Source organism: Megalobrama amblycephala, linkage group LG19 (assembly GCF_018812025.1).
Source record: "Megalobrama amblycephala isolate DHTTF-2021 linkage group LG19, ASM1881202v1, whole genome shotgun sequence".
NCBI classification, from domain to species: Eukaryota; Metazoa; Chordata; class Actinopteri; order Cypriniformes; family Xenocyprididae; genus Megalobrama; species Megalobrama amblycephala.
In genome coordinates, this window is record NC_063062.1 from 38,044,402 (window position 1) to 38,064,795 (window position 20,394).

Below are 20,394 nucleotides of genomic sequence, written 5' to 3' on the forward strand. Positions count from 1 at the left end.
AAGCTCTTGACCTTCTTTGTGTAACATTCATCAGACAGCCCCTTTAGCAGTCTGTGGGCGAGACTAGCAACTAAAGGGTTAAGTGTCTCGCTCAAAGCACAATTTTCAAAGGACAGGAATTCTTATAAATCCAGCCCTACCTGAGATCAAACCTGTGACTTTTGTGCTAATAGTCTTGATGCTTACCATCAGCCTGTTGTTGCTCCAGACACTGATTATTTTTCAAAGGAGAGGAGAGGCCTCCAGATCTTTTATAGAGGAATTCCTCTGTTCCGAGATATTTTCGGAAACCAGATGCTCTCTCTCTCTCTCTCTCTCTCTCTCTCTCTCTCTCTCTCTCTCTCTCTCTCTCTCTCTCTCTCTCTCTCTCTCTCTCTCTCTCTCTCTCTCTCTCTCTCTCTCTCTCTCTCTCTCTCTCTCTCTCTCTCTCTCTCTCTCTCTCTCCGAGAACATTCTAGTTTGTGTGGTTGGCCATGTGAGTTGAGCTGTGCTGGTCAGTCTCCATGTCTCTGCTCGAGAGACACATATGAGCTGAAATGATGCCTTTATGAGCGAGGGTTTGCGCCCTGGTGGATGTGGTCATGCTCCGAGCAGGAAGGCTTCACACCGCAGGCCTTTAAAACGGGCACACTGTGGCAGGGATCCGGGCCAGACCTGCAGCTATAGATCCCAACTTTACAAAGTCCCGACGGAACCTCGTGCCAAACACAAAAGTTTTCTAAGTATGAAACGGAATATTCTGGCAATTCCAAATTCCTTCCCCCTGAACGTGTTTGCCGTGGAATGTTTTCAAATATTGAAAGTGTTTTATTATGTTTGCAGAAGCAAAAATGTCCTGAGTACTCAAACAGAAACTTGTACAGCTCGTCCGAAACAACCACTCCGGAAAGTTCCGGCTCTGTTTTCAGCCGTTTAACTTGTATTTTTGTCTTGTCTTGTGAACGAGGGTTTCTGGTATGCAGCGCAATCTTTTTTTAACATGAAGAACGTATGAAACTTGCCAGTTTTGCTGCTTTAAAAACAGACCTGGTGTGTTTTATCATAGCATTTCAGCTGCCAGAAGTGCATGAAAGTGTCACTGTTTATTTCTGAACTCGTGAACAAAACCAGAGGAAATATTTCTCAAGTGCACACATATTAGCAGTGCACACGTGCTCTCTCTGTAAACACAGGACAGACTTTACCGGCGGCAGCTAGTTGTCTATTCAGCGTCTTGTATTTGCTAATGAGCGTTTTTGTTTGCAAGTGGCCCTTCCTGCCTCGCGGGAATCTGCCTGTTGTGTGCGCGCGAAGGGGTGAGTTCATTCTCCTGTTTACATTTGGCTGGCAGGGCGACAGCAGGGTATTCCCGTCCCCGGGGTGTTACCTGACACCATGATTGTCTCAATGAAGCACCGCAACAGAAATACACCCGCTGCATCGCTGGGCCAATCAGCAGCGCTCTTTTTGGGTCTCAGCATGCCCTCAATAAGAATACTGACCCTAGATCAGGTTTCCAAACTGTGATGTGATTTGTTTGCATGTGAACAATCGAACACTGATTCTGAGAAGTTTTATTTGGATGACACCATGTTGACAATTCTCTTTGCTTTCAGTGTTCTTGGTCTTGAAAATGCACTCTTTAGTCACTTTAGTTTCTATTTTTCATTTGCACATTTCAATATTGTTGTCATTATTATTATTATTATTATTATTATTATTATTATTATTATTATTATTATTATTTTAACAATAATAGCAATAATAATAAAATGGATGCAAGTAAATGTTATTATATATTATTATTATTATAATAATAATAATAATAATAATAATAATAATAATAATAATAATAATAATAAAAATAATAATAAAAATTAATAATGATGATAATAATGATGATAAATGTAATAATAATAATAATAATAATAATAATAATAATAATAATAATAATAATAATAATAATTTATTAATAGTTTTAGTAAAAAATTATTTACATTAATTGATGATGATAATAATAATAATAATAATAATAATAATAATAATTTATAATTAGTAGTAGTAGCAATAATAATAATAATAATAATAATAATAAAATGAATGCATGTAAATATGATTATATATTAATATTTATAATATCATTAATAATGGTAATAATAATTATTATTATTAGTAGTAGTACCAGTAGTAGCTGTTATATTAATAATAATCTGAACAGTGTTATTGTTATCATTATTAAAGTTGAATTACAATATACAGTAAAATATTTTTTTCCGAATTACCTCAAATTTTACAACATTTCAAGGTTGTTTTAAAAGCCTTTATTTATTTATTTTTTAAAAAGCCTTTAAAGTTCTTCATTTATGTTTATGTATATATAGATTATTTGTACATATATGCATATAACTAAAGTAAAAGTAGCAAATGGGATGAATATTAATCCATGCCATTTCCTGACAATCACGGTTTTGTTTTCTGTCACTTCTGTGAGAATCAAGAAGCAACTTTGAATGCCTTTTCTCTGATTGCAATTTTATTTTTTACATTTTTATTTTTATTTTTCTGGATCTTAATTTAGTTTTTGGATTTTGATGAACTTTGTTCCAAGTTTCACTTGTCCAGCTCTTTCCTGCAACAAGAAGACAAGAGTTAATGTTGAGCCCTGAAACCATTAAACTGGCTTTGAATATAGTTAGTTGATTTATGCCCCTATTAGTCCAAATCTGTCTTTAGCTAACATTTAAGGCAGGTTCCTATATATGCCGTCTGCTCTCAGGTGTTTCTGCACGAAGGGTGAAAGACTGAAACTGGCGCCACCTTGTTTTTCCTGTCTCCTGTTGCACAAGACGGCATATTTCTGTCTTTACAACTTGGCCTATAGATATTTTCAGCAGATACCTGTAAAAGAAACCCTTTCTGCTGTGGGTGGGGGTGACAGGCCTGTCTCCTGCCTTCTCTTTTATGAACAGAAGCAATTCATGCATTACAATTCTGTCTCATTCTGAATCCTATTCATAATTCTGTTTATCAAACACACGCAGGGCAAACAGGACAAAGAACAGACACATGGTCTGAGCGGATAATGATCCAGTGTCTATATTTCATTATTTTTACGAGCTTGTTTCCACGTTCTCGTGCTGATGAGTAAGACGTGAGTCAGGAAAGACTCCCTATTTAGGAAGCGATACGACAGTAACCCTGTAAATCTGCTCAGAATGCTTCTGTGTCTGGGAATGTTCCGAACAGGCTCGTTACTATCGGGATCGACCGCCGTTTCCTGGAACTTCAAGCGTGGTCTGGTGCGTTGGGTTGACCTTGATGGTTTTGGTTCTGCGTATTAATAAAACATCAGCACCAGATGTACATGTCTGTTTATAGCCTGAATAATGTTTTTGAAGTCTGTTGTAAAGACTGCTTTTAAAGAACATTTCACATAAATAAAGGTTAAAGCATCTCATTTTCATTTTTCTGTGCAATATTTTCCACATATTTCTTTTGTTTTTACATAACATCACCTTGAGTGACCTCTTTTGGTGAAAGCAGACTCAGAGTAATATGCATTGATGAATCATTCACTATAATACCAGGAAAGTGATTGTTTTTCATATTGTGGTTAAAGGTGTGATGTAACACTCTTTTTCAGGTGCTGGGCCGCTGCTTCCTGACGGTGATGCAGGTGCATTTTCAGTTCCTGTCGCAGGCATTGCAGAAAGTCCAGCCGGTGGCGCAGTCCTGCCTGGCGGAGGCACTGGCGCAGGTTCAGGAGAGACGTGGAAATGCCCACACTCAGAACACAAGCCCTGGACCCCTGACGGAGCTGGAGGAAGCCATCCGCTCATGGAAAGGAGCGTCAGAGGTAAACGGCTCCACCAATCAATGTACAACCAACCAGCCTAGAGTGAACAAGCCCTGATGAAATTATTTTAAAATTACTTTTTTTTTTTTTTTTTTTTTTTTTTTTTTTTGTTGTGAGATTCACCCATTTATTGTTCTGATATTATTTTCCGATGTCCAGTTTGTCATGCTATTCGTTTAATTAATATAGTGTTAGTATAATTTTGTGTAGACAATTTGTCTAAACAATCTGCAAACCTACCTCAAATACCTAACTAGTACTTAAAATGAATGAATGAATGAATGAATGTTTGCAGTCTAACAGGAAACAGTGTTTTGGTATGTTAAATAAGTGCATGTGTGTGTTTCAGGTGACGGCGTGTCTCAGGGAGAGAGGGAGAGACGGCTGTCTGTCTGGTATTCAGGTACAGCAGCTCTTCTGCTCTCAGAACACCTCCATACCTGAACACCAGCTCAAAGAGCTCAACGCCAAGATCGACAACGCTCTACAGGTGAACACACACACACTCATAACACTTCATTTATCATGTTTATAGTTTTTACTAGAACATTATAGTTATTACAGTTACTGTTAGTGCTGTAAAATCACAATAAATGAAGGTGGATCTCCTTCAAACTTCAATCTCTGTCATTGTAAGTTTTCTTTTTGTGATAACAGTGGTGGGTGATACCATGTGATCACAGGTTAAATGTGATAATTATTTGCTATTATCTACTATTTACATTTATGCATTTGGTAGAATGTAAAGCGACATTGCATTTAAGTTACACATTTTTATCAGTTCATGCATTCCTTGGGAATCAAAGCCATGACCTTGGCATTACTAGAGCCGTGCTTTACTGTTTGAGCTATTTAATGTGTATGACATGCTGTAATTACTATTTTAAACAATAGAGCTCACATTAACTGAGCACAATCAATCTTTTTCCTTTAAGAATGTAATGGTCACTTTTTAAGTGAAATGCAAAAAATCATGATTGTGCAAAACTTAAAACAAATAGTGAACAGTTACAGAATTGAATGTAGAAATATAGATAAGTTAATAATTTTGTATAGTGTTAATAATAAGGCTTATTTTGAGCCTCAGACTGACCCACTGACGTTGTTCATGTGTGTTGCAGGCGTATAAAGCGGCGTTAGACTCTTTGGGTCACAGTGAATACGCGCTGAAGGCCGGATTTCACCTTAATCCCAAATCAGTGGAAGCAGCTTTGCAGGTATGTTTGCCGTGTGTGGAATTACAGCTTATTGCAGATTAGAGCTTCTCCCAGGATGTTCATGTGTTCAGCAGTCGCACACAGACAGACATGTGAATGTCCACGTAAAGTGTGCTGCACATATTCAAAGTCCATTTCAAAGCCATATTTGCTACGACTCCAGAAAGCTATTTCGGGCATCCAAGAACAAGTCCTGTCTACTTGAATGGGGGCATCTTGAAATCTTAAACTGCTTGTCAAACTCACAATCAAATCAGCAACTTCCTCAGAAGTTCTCAAGCTGTTACTTGTAAACATGACTGCAGTTTCGTCTTCACCAGCACATGCATTTGTGTGTTGTCATTTATTTGGTTTATTTGTGTGCGCATATGAACAGTGTTTGATTATAAGCATGTGTGTGTGTGTGTGTAGGGCTGCTGCAGTGATGCCGAAGCCCAGCAGGCCGGACGGTTTCACACCACGTCTCAGCCCATCCAGTGTGAATTACCCACAATCCCTGTCCAGATTGGCTCTCATCTCCTCCGAGGAGTTTCCTTCAACGAAAGCGCATCAGATAACCTCAAGCTTAAAACGGTACTTTGTCCTCTCTCACAACACGATATTATGAATGACGACTAGAGATAAGATCCAGCTGGAAATGTAGTCCATGATAACAAGAACAAGAATAAGAAAGGATAAAATTAGTTGGAACATGCATGTCTCAGATGGTTTTAAACACTGGTATGGTTATTTCACATCCAAAACAAAAAGGCATTAAGAAAATTTGGCTTTTTTTAATTTTTGTGACAGTTTTCACTCTAAATGTGATGCACAGTTTGGGGTCAGTAAGGTTATTTAATACTTTTATTCAGCAAGGTTGCCTTAAATTGATCAAAAGTGACAGTAAAGAGATCTATAATGATGCAAAATATTTCTATTTCAAGTAAATGCTGTAAACTTTTTAATGGTTTTCAATGTTGATAAGAAATGTTTCTTGAGCAGCAAATCAGCATATTAGTATAATTTCTTAAGGATCATGTGACACTGAAGACTGGAGTAATGATGCTGAAAATTCAGCTTTGATCACATGATATAAATTACATTTTACAATATATTCACATAGAAAACAGTTACATTAAATTGTAATAATATTTCACAATTTTTACTGTATTTTTGATCAAATAAATGTAGCCTTGGAGAGCAGAAGAGAATTCAAACTTTCGAACAGTAGTGTCTAATATTTAAATTGTATAGTATTTTTATACATTACAGTAAAGAAAATCATCTAATTTCATCGACTAATCTCTTCCCAGCATGCCGTGCTGCAGCTGATCAAAGATGCGGTGGATCAGAACGGCGTGGCCGTGCGAGACGACTCCCCCGTCACAGAGGTGCTGAACCAGGTGTGTCCCTCCAGCTGGAGAGGAGCCTGTAAGACCGCCGTACAGCTGCTGTTTGGACAGGCTGGACTGGTGAGTTTCACACGTTTGACTGACGACATAAAGTCTGGTCCACAATGCAGCTTATTCCAGGAAGAAACGGGACAGAAAGACACCACCATTCACTTTTTATGTGTGTTTTTTTATTTATGCATTTAGCAGATGCTTATATCCAAAGTGACTTGCATTGCATTATTGCATTATAATTCAGTTCAATTCACATTTATTTGTATAATGCTTTTCAAGATAATTATCGTTTCAAAGCAGCTTTACAGAGAATGCATACCAACATTACAATTTAAAGAATGCAGTTAGCAAATAATGTAATAATTTAGGCAATTAATTTACAATCGCTGTTAGCAGTTTAACTGAAGGTAGAAGTAATGAACTCCTGGAAAAAATGAATTACATATTAACAATATTTAGGATATTGTAAACGATTTTTCAAGTCATCAATGATGTTTAGAAGTAGGAACATATAAAATCAATGATACCTCTGTAGTAGACTGGACTCGAATGTCATCATGATACTTGCTTACTACTAAGTGCCTCAGAGAAAATTATGAATTATAAAATTCATTAGATTTGATTTCATAAACCTCACAAGTGTTAGCAGTAATCAATCCTTCCTGAGAAGTGTTCGTAGCAGCCTGGAAACTTTTTGTTGGTTTCTATAATTTCATTGTTTTTATCAAAATATATTAACCAGCATAGTTCTATTGGTTTATTGTCAGCAACATTCACACGGAAGAAGGAAAGAAGAAAAAGTATGAACTCAAGGTTTTGGAAAAGGCCACCGGCTACAGGAAAATGATTTATGAAAAATCATAAAGCCGTTTCCATGACGCTGTTTCTGTCCTTGCTGTGTGTGTGGTCAGAGTGGCCGTGACCTTTGGGCGTGTCTGTGTGTTTTCTGTGTAGAGTCCCCATCATTTGAGTCACATTGAGGATACACCTGCGCTATTAATAACAATAGCCCACTTCCTGTTTGATAGGAAACACCCTCCCTGTTTCAAACGGCTTCACTGCCTCTTTTCAAGAACTGTGGGAAATATTTCATTTGTGTTTTTGGGTGGAAACAGCTCTCTAACAGTGATAAAGTCAGTTCACTGGGTGTTCTCGAGTGTTGTTAGTTTGACAGAAATGATTGATGATCACAGGACGAGTAACATGAATGATTTATATACTGGCAGAGCTTCATGACACTGTGCAGAGTTATTAAACCTGATGATGATGATGATGATGATGAAGATGTGTTTGTGCAGGTTGTGGTTGACACGGCTCAGATTGAGAATAAGGAAGCTTACGCCCCTCAGATCTGTCTTGAAGGATCTAAAGTTGTGATCCAGGTTCCCTCCACATGGTGAGTAACTATACAGTAAAAGTTATGGTCATTATAGCAATAGTTAATTAAATCTCCGTATCACAGACAGCAGTTGGTAGATCCACATCCTCTGCTACAGTTCAAGCTGCTTTTACGTACCATTTATTCAAAGTCTAATGTTGTTGAATGAATATGTGTGAATAAAATCATTATGCTCTTAACTCTTTCCCCGCCATCCATGTTTTCACTGTTATACGTTAGGGGGTGCTATTACGCATCTTCTGAAAGAGAACAGAACCTCCGGATCAAAACACAGGCAAAAAAAGGAGCAGAAATAAGCAATAAAAGCATTGCTTATGTACATGATTTTCTCAGCTTATTGTTTAAAATGGTGCTTTTTTTTTTTATTAAATTGACCAGCATTCAAGTATTTATAAAAATAGAATGCATGAAGCTAGAATGAAACACTTTCTTTTGATATATTGTATGTTCAGATATTCTTACAACAAAATATTCTGGGGGCCATGAAGTTTTTGTGAAAATTATCAAAAGCGGTGGCTGGCAACTTTTTTAAAAAAATGCTGGTGGGGAAAAACTTAAGACGTTTAACCCCTGTTAATTTAGGTCAATTTGAGTCAATTTAGCTAAAAGCATCATATTATCTATCAAATATCAATCTGATAGAGGTCATTAATTGCTATATTTTATTATTCTTGCAGAAAAATTTTTTTTTTTTTTTTTTGGTGTTAAGATTTGAATTTAATCTCTCTACTCTAAGTTTACACTAAGTTTAGCCTTTGCTGATGATACTATATAAAATAAAAACTAAAATAAAAATGAAATATAAACTTCTAAATCTAATCTTCTTGTCTTCTAACTCTACTTTTTTTGTCTTGCAGGTGTCTGAAGGAGGATCCAGCCACTATGTCTCTGCTGCAGCGCAGTCTGGATCCAGAGAAGACCCTTGGCCTGGTGGACGTGCTCTACACGGCTGTGTTTGACCTCCACCGCTGGAAGGAGCGCAAGTCAGTGGACACCGCATTAGTGCTGCAATCATGTGTTCACCTTAGTTCACTCAGTGCTGAATCAGAACAGGAATTTGACATTTTTTGTTAGATCTAGATGCGGAGTTAATTGGAGACAGAGTATTATTAACTAAAACCATAAACATTTCTGTTAAAATAATAATAAAAAATTGATATTTTCTGATGTATCGCGATTCTCGAATCGATTCTGAGATTAGTTTTTAACAGCATATGGCACTACTATATGTGCTTTAGAAACACTTGTACACTGCCTGCTTCCAGTTCCTTTACACACACCACTTAAATGTAAAATAATAATTCATAAAGTTAGAAAAGATTGAAGTGAATTACAAATCTCGCATCATAAAAGCATTCTGAGCCGAGGTGCAAGTATATTTAACCACTTGCATGACTCAGCCGAACGCACGAGCGCTGTCCAGCAGTCCTCTTCATGAGCGTTTGAGAGTGTGCGGTTAAAAACTAGCCTAGAGCGCCATCTGCTGTTAAAACTAAGCTCAGAATCGATTCCAGAGAGAAAATATCAGATCCAGATTCATTTTATCGATCGAGAATTGATTTATTATCCCGGCCCTAATACATACATACACAAACTTTATGCATGTGTGTGAAAAAATATATAGACATTTAAAAAAACTAATAAAAATGACAAAAACAGAATACCTAAATCTAAAAAGGAAAATATAACAATCAAAATATTAATCTCAATAATGCTGTATTAATTGTAATTGTCTGCTTATGTGTGTGTGTGTGTGTGCAGGGAACAGACTTTGCCCACCATTCAGATCCAGCTGCAAAGGGACACGACTGATTACGGCGGCCCCATCGATCTTCCTCCTGGGAACAGCACCAAATCCTCTAGCGGCCTCCCGAAAACCATCTCCAAGCTCACCTCACGCTTCACCAAGAAAACCTCGTCCAACTCCAGCGCAGGGGGCAGTTACTCCATCCCCAGCACCCCGTCTCGGAGCAGCGGCAACTCGGACGACAAAACCGGACGCCTGCACAGCATCCTGCAGATGAGCAGCATGCCGTGCACACCCGACCCCAGCCACGCGCAGATCGCCAACGGGGCGTCCTCGGACGAGCAGGGCATGAACCTGCCCACCGACCAGGAGATGCAAGATGTCATCGACTTCCTGTCGGGGTTCAACATGGGAAAATCCCAGCAGGCATCTCCGCTGGTGAAGAGAAGGAACTCGGTCGCGTCCACAAACGCGGCCGACTTGAAACCGCCGGCTCCGCCAACCTCGCAGTCTCAAGTGTCTCATGCCGTGCAGACGCTGGCACAAACCTTGCAGCAACCGACACAACAACAACAACAGCAGCAACTTCCTTCAACACCAAAACAGCAGCAAACGCAGCCGCAGACGCAGCCGACCTCACAGGCCCTGCCGTTCTACCAGCATCTCTTGCAGCCGATCGGTCAGCCGCAGCAGCAGCAGGCGGCCCCAGTTTCGCCCCAGCTTTCTTCCCAGCAGCCCCCGCAGCCGAGAGCTCCCAGCAAGTGGCCCCAGGGTCCTTTGGGGGGCCTGTCACCGATCGGGCCCTTGACGCAGTGGCCCGCCCCGGGTCTGCCGGACCTCAGCTCTGACCTCTACAGTCTGGGGCTGGTCAGCACATACATGGACAGCGTCATGTCTGAGATGCTCGGCCACAAGCCCCCGCAGGGACCACGCAACAACACCTGGCCCAACCGAGACCAAAGTGAGCAGAGTCTGTTTGGGGTGTTGGGAGACTCCATGCCCTTTGACCCTGCAGGTGAGCAGAGACCGGTCAGCTCAGATGAGTTCACCTCAGGTTTTGTAGTGGTAGAGGATCATTGGTTGAGCAAAACTATGTGAACTGATCCCTTTACCTTCAGGCATTAAATGATTTATATATACTTTTAACTAACTTTTACTAAAATGTTTTTTTTTTTTTTTTTTTTAATTAAGTTATGCTGAGTGAATAAAACAAATTTTTAAATATGTATGATAATTGACAAACGTTGCTATGTGACTATAAAACAAAACAAAAAACAAAAAAATTACATTTTTTTGGTATGAATGCATTTGTATATATATATATATAGTGAGTAATTAATTAATTAATAAATAATCATTACTCCAGTCTTCAGTGTCACATGATCCTTCAGAAATCATTCTAATATGCTGATTTATTATCAATATTTTTTTAAAATAAATTTATAACCTGATACATTTTAAGGATTCTTGGATGAATAAAAAGTAAAAAGAAAAAAAGAACAGCATTTATTTAAAATAGAAATCTTTTGTAACAATAAACGCTAACATTCAAAAGTTTGGGGTCAGTAATTTTTTGTTTTTTTTAAAGAAATTAATACTTTTATTTAGCAAGTATGTGTTAAATTGATAAAAAGTCATAGTAAAGATTTCTATTTTGAATAAATGCTGTTCTTTTTAACTTTTTATCGATCAAAGAATCCTGAAAAAAGTATCAAAGGTTATGAAATACAGCAGAACAACAGTTTCCAACACTGATCATAAATCCTCATATTAGAATGATTTCTGAAGGATCATGTGACACTGAAGACTGGAGTAATGATGCTGAAAATTCAGCTTTGATCACAGGAATAAATTATATTTTAAAGTATATTAAAATAGAAAACCATTATTTTAAATTGTAATATTTGACAATATTACTTCTGTGTGTGTATGTATATGTGTATACACACACACACACACACACACACACACACACACACACACACACACACACACACACACACGCACACACACACACACACACACCATATTGCTCATGTTGTGATGCACATTTTTATCTGCTGTTTTTTTAAATCATATATAATTATATTATTGTACTATTACTACTTTTTTTATTGCAGCCTTTAACTTTATAATTAATTGCTCTGAAAGAATGCATCAGATTGACAGTTAAATTTTAATGTAATGAATTTAGAATTTATTTGAATGCAAATATCATGTAATAATTGTCACATTTAATTATTTAATAACTGTTATTTTCTCATTAGAACAAAGTAAAATATGCCATGGTTTTTATACTGTGCGACCGCGAGTATGTTGTGAATCATGTGGTGCACCATGTCTCTTTAGTGTGCGTGTGTGTTGGAGTCTATTATGTGTTTCTGCTGTGCTGGACAGTTTAAACAAAGAGCAGAACAAAACTCCTCACATCTCTGTCTCTCCGTCAGTGGGCTCGGATCCAGAGTTTGCGCGTTATGTTGCCGGGGTCAATCAGGCCATGCAGCAGAAACGACAGGCGCAACATGTTCGTCGCCCCAGCAACACTCGCAGTAATTGGCCCCACCCTGACGAGCAACACAGGGGCTGGCCACACCCAGAATACTACAGTGAGGGGTGAGTGACGCGCTGACCAATCACATTTCTGCTTACCATGAATTATTTCAGTTGGCCTATAGTGTAAATATTGACGTTAACAGTTTTGGATGCTGATATAGAGTTTGTATTTGAGCAGGGAGGCGGTCAACAGCGGCTGGTCAGCCAATCAGGGGGATTCAGCCAGCTCGAGTGACGAAACCTCCTCGGCCAATGGGGACAGTCTGTTCTCCATGTTCTCTGGGCCTGACCTGGTGGCGGCTGTTAAACAAAGACGGTAACAAACATTTGATTTGTTCATCAAAAACGATTCTTCATGACAGTGTTTGAGATGAGTGTGTCGCTCATGTTGAGTGTGTTTTTTAGGAAACACAGCTGTGGTGAACAGGAAGTGTGCACTCTGCCCTCTCCTCCACTGCACCACACCAGTGACGACAGTAACCAGGTAAACATGAGACGCCCACATGTTTATTCCATGATAATATGAGAAACACGTGGCTAAAGTAGTTCCATGCAGGTCTTGACCGCATTACAATGTCCATATCACTTCGCCAAATGATTTCGGTTGTTTCCTCACAGCCTACAACACCAAAAGAACCAAAACCCACAACGACACTGACTGACTGAGCAAATAAATATAGTAAACAATAGGATAAAAACGCCACAGGTGATTTACACATGCTTAATCTCTCTTTGATGACTGTATTAATAACTGCATTAGTCTGTTATTAATGGCTCAAGCCTCCGTCACCATCTCTAAAATGATGTTTTGTATTAGCAACGGAGGCTTGGGATGAGATGTGTAAGAAATTAGTCCAACACACGAGCGTTTTAAGGACAAAAACCTGACAAATGTCTTGAAACACAACATCTGAACAGTGTCTTGAGGTGTGGTAACTCTAGTATAAGCGGAATAATTGACTCCAGACCATTAAATTATTAGAAAATAATGCACACCTGAGGTGTAACTCTGCCTTGAGTGTTATTTTCTAATAATTCAACAAATCTTCATCAATTATTCTTTACATAGTTACTTCATATGTTGTAAAATGATAAAACTCCAAGACAACTTAATAATCATGATTTAAAAATTAATATTTGTAAATATACTTGAAAAAAATTAGCAGTCAGTACCGTAATAAAAACAACTTTTTGTCAAAATAAAAATAAACTTCATTTTGAATTTTTTTTTATTTTTATAATTTGTCAAAATGTAGAGAGGAGGAGCAGATAAACTTTTTAGGAAAGAAAAAAAATGAGTTTCACATCTTGCTTTTAATAATAAGCCTATATTATGCTAGCTTATACAGTAAAAGTATAATATGCAAGAAAATACAAAAATCAGATGAAAGGCCCGTTCACACCAAGAACGATAATTATATAGTTTTAAAAATAGTTCTAAATATAAAAGAATAGCACTGTCCACACCACAACTATAACGATAACACTATAGAGAAACAATGTCATTGGGATCACTTTCAGAACGATTTTTTCTAGCTGTTGAACGATAAAACACTGACAGCCAATCAGAATCCATTTTAATTCAAGGGCTCACACATTTAAAATGGCAGATGACATTGCGGAGAAGTTAATCGCCGAGGTCCAGAAAAAGCCACCACTGTTTGACAAGTCAATCCCTCTTTTCAAGGATCCTTTAAAGAAAATGGACATATTGAAAACAATCAGTCATACTGTCTGAATAAATGGTGAGAAGTGTTAATGATGAGATCATTATGCCAGGCTAGCAAACAGTGAAACATAAAATTACCTCAGATATCCAACGCTAGTAATGAAAAAGACTAGGTGTTGTTTTTATTCCACTATATTGACTTCATCATCTTAATTCACTTAGATTAGAATGCTTAAACACTAGCTATTCACTCCAAACATAACATGCTGAGGACATCTGCTGGTTAAAGTGTGTAAATGCAATAAGAACAGCAAAAACATGTTGTACACACTTTGAAACTGCAGAAATATTTTCTGAATTTATTGTGATAGTATTTCACAGCATTTTCACCATCTCGAACATGAATATTTGTCATTGGCCCCACACTGCCATTGTTTTGCTCCATATGTGTTGTGTTCTTTGTGTTACAGGACAGCAAAACTAAAACATGGCCTCCTAAAGCCCCCTGGCAGCACTCCTCGCACACCAACACCATGCCCAATCCCAGCTCTTCCCTCTACCAGATGACCATCCCCTCCAGCCAATGGGGCGACTCCATGCAAATGCTGCAGTCTCCAGTATGGTCGACGGCCAATGACTGCCCTCCATCCTCCGGGATCTCCTCCGGCTTCCCGTTCACACAACAACAACAACAACAACAACAGCAGCAGCAGCAGCAACAGCAGGTTTCCCAGCACAAGATCCTGAGCAAAGGCTTCAAAACCTTCCCGCTCAAACCCGAGCATCGACCCTCATACCTACACCAGTACTGAGCTGGACCCGTGCTGGGAGAGGTCGCCCTTCCCTCCGCTCAGACGTGAACCCATCAAAGGTCACGTCGGGCAGCGGAAGGATGCTATTTTATAATCAGAACACGGCCGTCATCCGGGAGCTTCGTAGAAAACCTAGCTGGGATTGTTCATCTTGTGGTGAAGTGTGCCGTAAACCCACGTGAACCTGGTCTAGACTCCAATCTTGTGAACTAGAAGTGTTTTTATAGGGAAATTTGCATTTAACATAGTGGTTAATAACATTTTTGTACACAGATGCGTGTTAAACATCCCCAAACAGAAACGTAACTGCCTTCCACGCTGTCCAAACGATGCATGATTCATGTTAACAAACAAACAGCAGCTAGTCGGACCATTTCACTGGCGGCCGCATCCGCACGACTGAAGACGGAGCGCGCTTCGGTCTCGCGGTGGCGGCGTTCGGCTTTGAGTTTACACGCCGCGTCTCCCGATATGCATGGCCACCGTGCTCACTCACAGCGCACTATCGCAGCCGCGTAACGAAGATTCGGGGGTCCCGGTTCGCTAACCGGACGTCCCATATAACGATACTGTGTTTAAATAGCTGTAACTGCCAAATGTCATGTGGGACGACCCAGACTGCAGCTCTCAGCTACTGTTCCATAGCTTGTAAATGACTCGGAAAAAAGACACAAAAAAGAACTATAAATAATTTACTTTTTATGAAGAGGCTTTGAGCAGGCTCGGCAGAAATATAATAATCATAGCAGAGGTGTAATTTGAAAGAAATACACTACTTTTTCAACGTCTGACAGATTAAAAAAATAAAATAAAAAAAGATGTTAGCAGTAAGTAACTTTGTGCCATGTTGTTTTGAATAGCACTTGCAGATATTTTTCTCTAACCAAAGTATTGTTTAGAGGGGGGAAATGGTGCTTGAATTTAAAAAAGAAAAAAAGAAATGCCGTTTGGGAGTCGTAGTAGTAGTTATATCTAGAAAGAGAGAGAGAGAGAAAAAATCCTTTTATGAAAAACACACAACCCTTTCATCGCGTTTGTTTTCCCATTGGCTTTCTTCAGAACGACACTAACACTTCCCATAAATATAAAATTTTATTCCTTTCAAATACAATATATTTCTTGTACAAATATTGACAGTATTAATCTTATTTTTGTATTTTCTTACACATTATACCATTACTCTATAAGTTAGCATAATATAGGCTTAATAAAAATAAGTAAAACGTTATTTTCCCAAGATGTGAAGCACATTTTTTTCTTTCCTACAGAGTTTAACTGTACCTTCTTTCTACAGAGGTTACCAAATACGCCATTATAAACACTAATAAATGGTTATGGTCGGATTGGGGTGGATTTTGTTTTTGTTTTTTTTGGTTATTTTTGAGCCCAGATTCCGTTGGTTTCTGAGGTTTCGGGCTGCATCTTAAAAGCCCAGAATGTTCATTTCGTGACGTTTGCCGATGCCAATGTTGCCTGTATTTATGATATGACCATGTTTTCTGAAAACTAACATACTTACCATGTTTACAGAGAATCGTTTGCTGTATATAAATATATCTTTTTATAGTTCTGTGCTTTGCACAATCAAAAATGTAGGTTCGTTGCTTCGTCCGTGTTTTTCCTCCCAAACTGTTTCGGCTTTTTTTTCTTTTAAAAGATAAAACATCTTCAATGACCTTGGACTGTAACGCTCAACATTTCTCAGCTGTGTCAAAATGGTTTACTAGTGGCTTCAAAAAAATTAAAAGGAGTTTAAAAAAAGAAAAAAAGAGAAAGAAATGATGTTGCCCTGACAGAAGACGTAATGGGCGACTGCTTGGCTTATGTTGCTTATTGTTCACTAGAGCTGGCAACTGATTATTTCCAAGTGTACCAGCAATGCAAAAAATAAATATATAACATAACATCTGCTTTCATTTTGTCTGTGACTCATTTTGCATATAAATTGAGCATTTTGCATTTGTCATGTGTTTGTTAATACATGTTCTCAATGATTCTCATTGCTTTATTGCAGTTTAAAGTCAGGAGAAGGCCAGTACAATAATACCACCATGATGTTCAATTACTTTAACCATATTTGTGGTCAATATGACCCCATTTTAACTTTCCTTAGTTAAAAAACATGGTTCACCTGAGTGGTTTAAGATTTTGTGACTGTTTTTTTTTTATTTTATTTTTTTATTATCTATACATACAAAAAAGCTGGTCTTGATTCAGTTGTTCTGAAGGTATGTAAAAAGAAAAGAAAAGTGTTTGAAAATGAATGGGTAAAGCAAAAAAATAATTTTGTTCGTCCTTGTTTTTTGTTCCAGATTGTCAGAAAAATCCATAAATCTGGCACAAATCTGAAAATATGCACACATATGGAGGCCTGTTACTTGAGGAAAAAGTAATATTTCATATGCATGCCAAGGGTGTAGTTGAGGAATTTTGTGCTAAATATGTAAAAAAGTACTTAATATCCCCCAAAACACAGCATAATCCTATAGATGAGAAGTAAACGAAAAAAAAAAAATTGTATTAAAGATTTTTATACAATTTCTCTCAATGTTTGGGGTCATATTGAAATGAACAATTTCCATAATGAACTGGAAATGAACATATGTGAAGATTCGAAAGCAATCTGACTTGCATTTTGTACAGAATGGATTTGAATCTGGTAAATGGTTAAATGGAGCTTTTATTAGTAACTAAAAGCATCAAATTAGACTACGTTTTTAGTAAATTAACATGCAAATATTGGAATAGTTCTGCACACTCGTTTATATAAAAGTCCAAAGCGTTGACCGTTTCATATATTTATTATACAAATTATTCAAATATAAACATTATGAAAGTATGTACATAAAAACGGTGTTCCCCAGCAGGGACATCAGGAGCATCTTTCGGCCAATGTGATTTTATTTTCATAGGGATTCTGTGGTTAAAAAAAACATTTTTGCAATTAAGTTTGGTGCCTAAATTTGGCACATAAATGACTGTCTGTGTACATTTAAATATGAGTGAATACAAAACAACTGAGCTGTTGAGTAATACAATTAATAACTTACATTTATTATGCGTTTGCAATATTCCTGTAAACAGAAAATCTAACTGACTGAGTCGTTTGCAGCAGTTGGATTCTGCGTCTCCTCCGGCAGGATCTCTGTGCCGGCATCAGCTATGGTTCCCAAATACACAATGTTCCGGTGTAAAATCTGCTGGTATCTGTGAAGGAGACGAAGTACATACTTCATTAAATGCACTAAAGCATCTGAAGAAATGAAAACGAAATTTCACAAAACACAGAAAAATGAAACGCACGTACTGGACACACTCGGTGGCTCGGCCCTTCTGCAGATACTCAGTGATGCATCTCACCAGCTGATCGTTCTCATTCAGCAGCTGCAAAACAGTGTCAGTGAGTTGTAGTATAACTTTAGTAAACACTTAGTTTAAAATGTTTGACACTTTTGTAGGTTATTTAATTCTTCATAACCATTTCAAAGCATATTTAGACTTCAATCCACGCTGTTTGTGCAGCTGTATATGTAAATGAGCTCTTATAACTCACTAACCTCTGTACATCTAGTTAACGCTATCCGTCATCTATTTGCTGATTACGTACTGAAATGTAAATATGGAGGCTGTATGTTAATGAGCTCTTGATTTTAATATAATTGTGATGAATTCTGAACGAGTGGTTATTTACAGTTGTGTAAAATGGTAAAACATTGGGACGACTTATGAAGTATGATTTAAACTTTTCACTGAAAGATACTTATTTTTTAATTTAATTTTGTTTTGCATAGAAAATATTTTTATTCACAAGAACACATGTATAAACACTGTCTAAATTTGAAGTCTTTCATGTTAAAATTTCCCATACTGTAAAATCCCTTAAACTCATAAATAACACATTTATTACTGATTGAAGCCTCCTTTGTTTACCTGTTTGTATATTTTTTTTTCCTTTTCAGTTCTTTTTATTTCAAATGCAGTGTTCTTTACAGTAAAAAGTCCTCATCTAGCTCAACTTGGTAGCTTAATTGCGGATTTTTTATAGAACAAAATTAATACTAGGAAATTCAATACACAGTTTAACATTAATTTATTTGTGCTTGTTTTAAACATGTTTGTGCATTTTTACTCGCTTTGAATTTTGATTGTAATTATTATATTCCAAAAGTTGAGTTCATTTTTACTCTTTAAATTGAACGGAAAATATAATTATTTAAGAAAATATAAGTAATTGGGCAACGTTCACACTTGTAACAGATGCGACTCCTGAACTGTCGCGTTCACACTGCAGCAAACAGAAGTGGCGCGAATTCATCATTCAAATCTCAGCCGTTAATACCTGCGCCCTCGCGCAGACCTCCAACGGCAAACTGACTAGAGCAGCTCCGGTGAAAGACACCGACTGGATAATGAATCTATAATCTTCATGCGACATTCAGCGCATATCTTCATCTCCGTAAGTTACCGAAAACACTCAACACATACGAGAGGCGCGCACTCGCGTAAATGACGTAACTTGTCGAGGGGTGCGTTTCCCTAAAAACATCGTTAGCCAACTAACATCCACATCGCATGTTCCGTCGTAACTAACTTAGTTCAATGATTTTGTGTTTCCCGAAACCATCGTTCAAACGAACATTTGCAAACTGCATCGCAAACTTGTGTGGTTGGAACGACAGAAGAATATTTTTGTTTTTATGACATGTGGACTTAATAAATCGTTATTTTGAGTAAAATATGCAAGCTGACATTAAGTACAATGTATATATTTTATTTCGAATATATATAAAAATTGCCATTTACGTATTTAAGTTTGTCAAGGGATTTTAAGTACCGTTTTTGAAGAGTGCGCATGTGCGTACGTGCTCTAGTAACGTTACGTAAGAACTAGAACTAACTAGAACGCACCCCAGTAACGTTAAGGGCGCCGCGCAGCGTCGCGTCTCTGACAACTCATTACGGTTCCGTCACTTACGTGAGTCCTGAAAACCTATGACTGAGGTCGTTTAAAAAACCGAACTGTGTGTGTATTAACTAACCGAATTAACTAATTAAGCGCTGAAATGTTTACTCACTCTTTGAATTGTCTCCTGGTTGATTTGCGCTTTTCCGCGCTGCCGTTTGGGAACAAAAACAACAGACATTTTCACAGGCTTCGACGCGCCTCGCGCTGATTCAGCTTAACAGACGCCTGCAGATGAGAAACCGCTTTAGAAATCCCAAACCTTCAGCAACAAATCGATGAATTTCAGCATTTTATTATGTGATCTACATTCTCCATCAGAGCGACTCGTTTCTTCTGTGCTGTTCGGATCTTTTAGTGACGCGTCTCATTACTGACGCCTGCAGGTCATTGCGGAACTGACGCTTTTCTCTTGGAAATCCCCCAATAATCAGTGCAGTGTTGTTTAGTAAATATGCAATCGATTCATACCGACATTAAACGTAAAACAAGCTCATCAAGTTGAAACAAGATACTATACATATGTAGCCTACCTTATGTATTACACAGAGCTTTGGTTCTCAAAAGAACCTAATTTAATTTTCATTAAATTAAGTTAAAATAGCCTAGTTTAATAAAATAAAAATGCTAAAACAGCCTACAATATGTGAACGAACATCATATTACTTAAGCTGGCCCCCTTTGAAACAGGATATTTAAATATCACAAACTTAAATTTATATCACTAAAAATTTAAATCACAAAATTTAACTATATTTAACAATTAAAATGCTAAAAAATCTAAAATGCCAATATTAAGCTTAAAATGTAAACT

General features: G+C 37.6%; 2 protein-coding genes across 8 annotated transcripts in view; one reads left to right on the top strand and one right to left on the bottom strand.

Moving 5' to 3' along the window:
• Positions 1 to 16,528, top strand: part of LOC125254708 (granule associated Rac and RHOG effector protein 1-like) — a 41,582-nt gene extending 25,054 nt beyond the window's left edge. For 5 of the 6 annotated variants that reach the window (XM_048169454.1, XM_048169452.1, XM_048169453.1 and 2 more), the window contains exons 3-14: positions 3,623 to 3,835; positions 4,185 to 4,325; positions 4,957 to 5,052; positions 5,464 to 5,625; positions 6,345 to 6,503; positions 7,736 to 7,833; positions 8,694 to 8,819; positions 9,598 to 10,598; positions 12,031 to 12,196; positions 12,315 to 12,452; positions 12,542 to 12,620; positions 14,276 to 16,528. In XM_048169454.1, the coding sequence (XP_048025411.1) occupies positions 3,623 to 3,835; positions 4,185 to 4,325; positions 4,957 to 5,052; positions 5,464 to 5,625; positions 6,345 to 6,503; positions 7,736 to 7,833; positions 8,694 to 8,819; positions 9,598 to 10,598; positions 12,031 to 12,196; positions 12,315 to 12,452; positions 12,542 to 12,620; positions 14,276 to 14,617 (2,721 nt within the window). In that variant the 3' untranslated portion in view covers positions 14,618 to 16,528. Of the gene's footprint in view, positions 1 to 2,397; positions 3,279 to 3,622; positions 3,836 to 4,184; positions 4,326 to 4,956; positions 5,053 to 5,463; positions 5,626 to 6,344; positions 6,504 to 7,735; positions 7,834 to 8,693; positions 8,820 to 9,597; positions 10,599 to 12,030; positions 12,197 to 12,314; positions 12,453 to 12,541; positions 12,621 to 14,275 lie in introns of those variants that run through there. The other variant, XM_048169457.1, reaches the window with a different exon arrangement.
• Positions 16,529 to 17,399: 871 nt separating this feature from the next.
• ss18l2 (ss18, like 2) lies at positions 17,400 to 20,024 on the bottom strand. Of its 2 annotated transcripts, none has more exons than XM_048169458.1 (4): positions 19,693 to 20,024; positions 17,925 to 18,001; positions 17,716 to 17,824; positions 17,400 to 17,534 (listed from the first exon to the last, which is right to left on the bottom strand). In XM_048169458.1, the coding sequence occupies exons 1-4, from the start codon at positions 19,759 to 19,761 to the stop codon at positions 17,490 to 17,492; spliced, it is 300 nt and encodes a 99-aa protein (XP_048025415.1). In that variant the 5' UTR covers positions 19,762 to 20,024; the 3' UTR covers positions 17,400 to 17,489. The 2 variants fall into 2 exon arrangements, with proteins under 2 accessions (XP_048025415.1, XP_048025416.1); XM_048169459.1 differs by having other exon boundaries at positions 17,668 to 17,824.
• Between the last annotated feature and the right edge of the window lie 370 nt (positions 20,025 to 20,394).

What these genes read in the sequence shown, in the direction of transcription:
- ss18l2 (XM_048169458.1), bottom strand. Translation starts at nt 19,761, where the DNA reads ATGTCTGTTGTTTTTGTTCCCAAACGGCAGCGCGGAAAAGCGCAAATC. An exon ending in ACCAGGAGACAATTCAAAGA is followed by an intron (nt 18,002 to 19,692) that starts GTGAGTAAACAT and finishes ACTGTTTTGCAG; the next exon opens with CTGCTGAATGAGAACGATCA. An exon ending in CAACTGCTGCAAACGACTCA is followed by an intron (nt 17,535 to 17,715) that starts GTCAGTTAGATT and finishes TTTTAACCACAG; the next exon opens with AATCCCTATGAAAATAAAAT.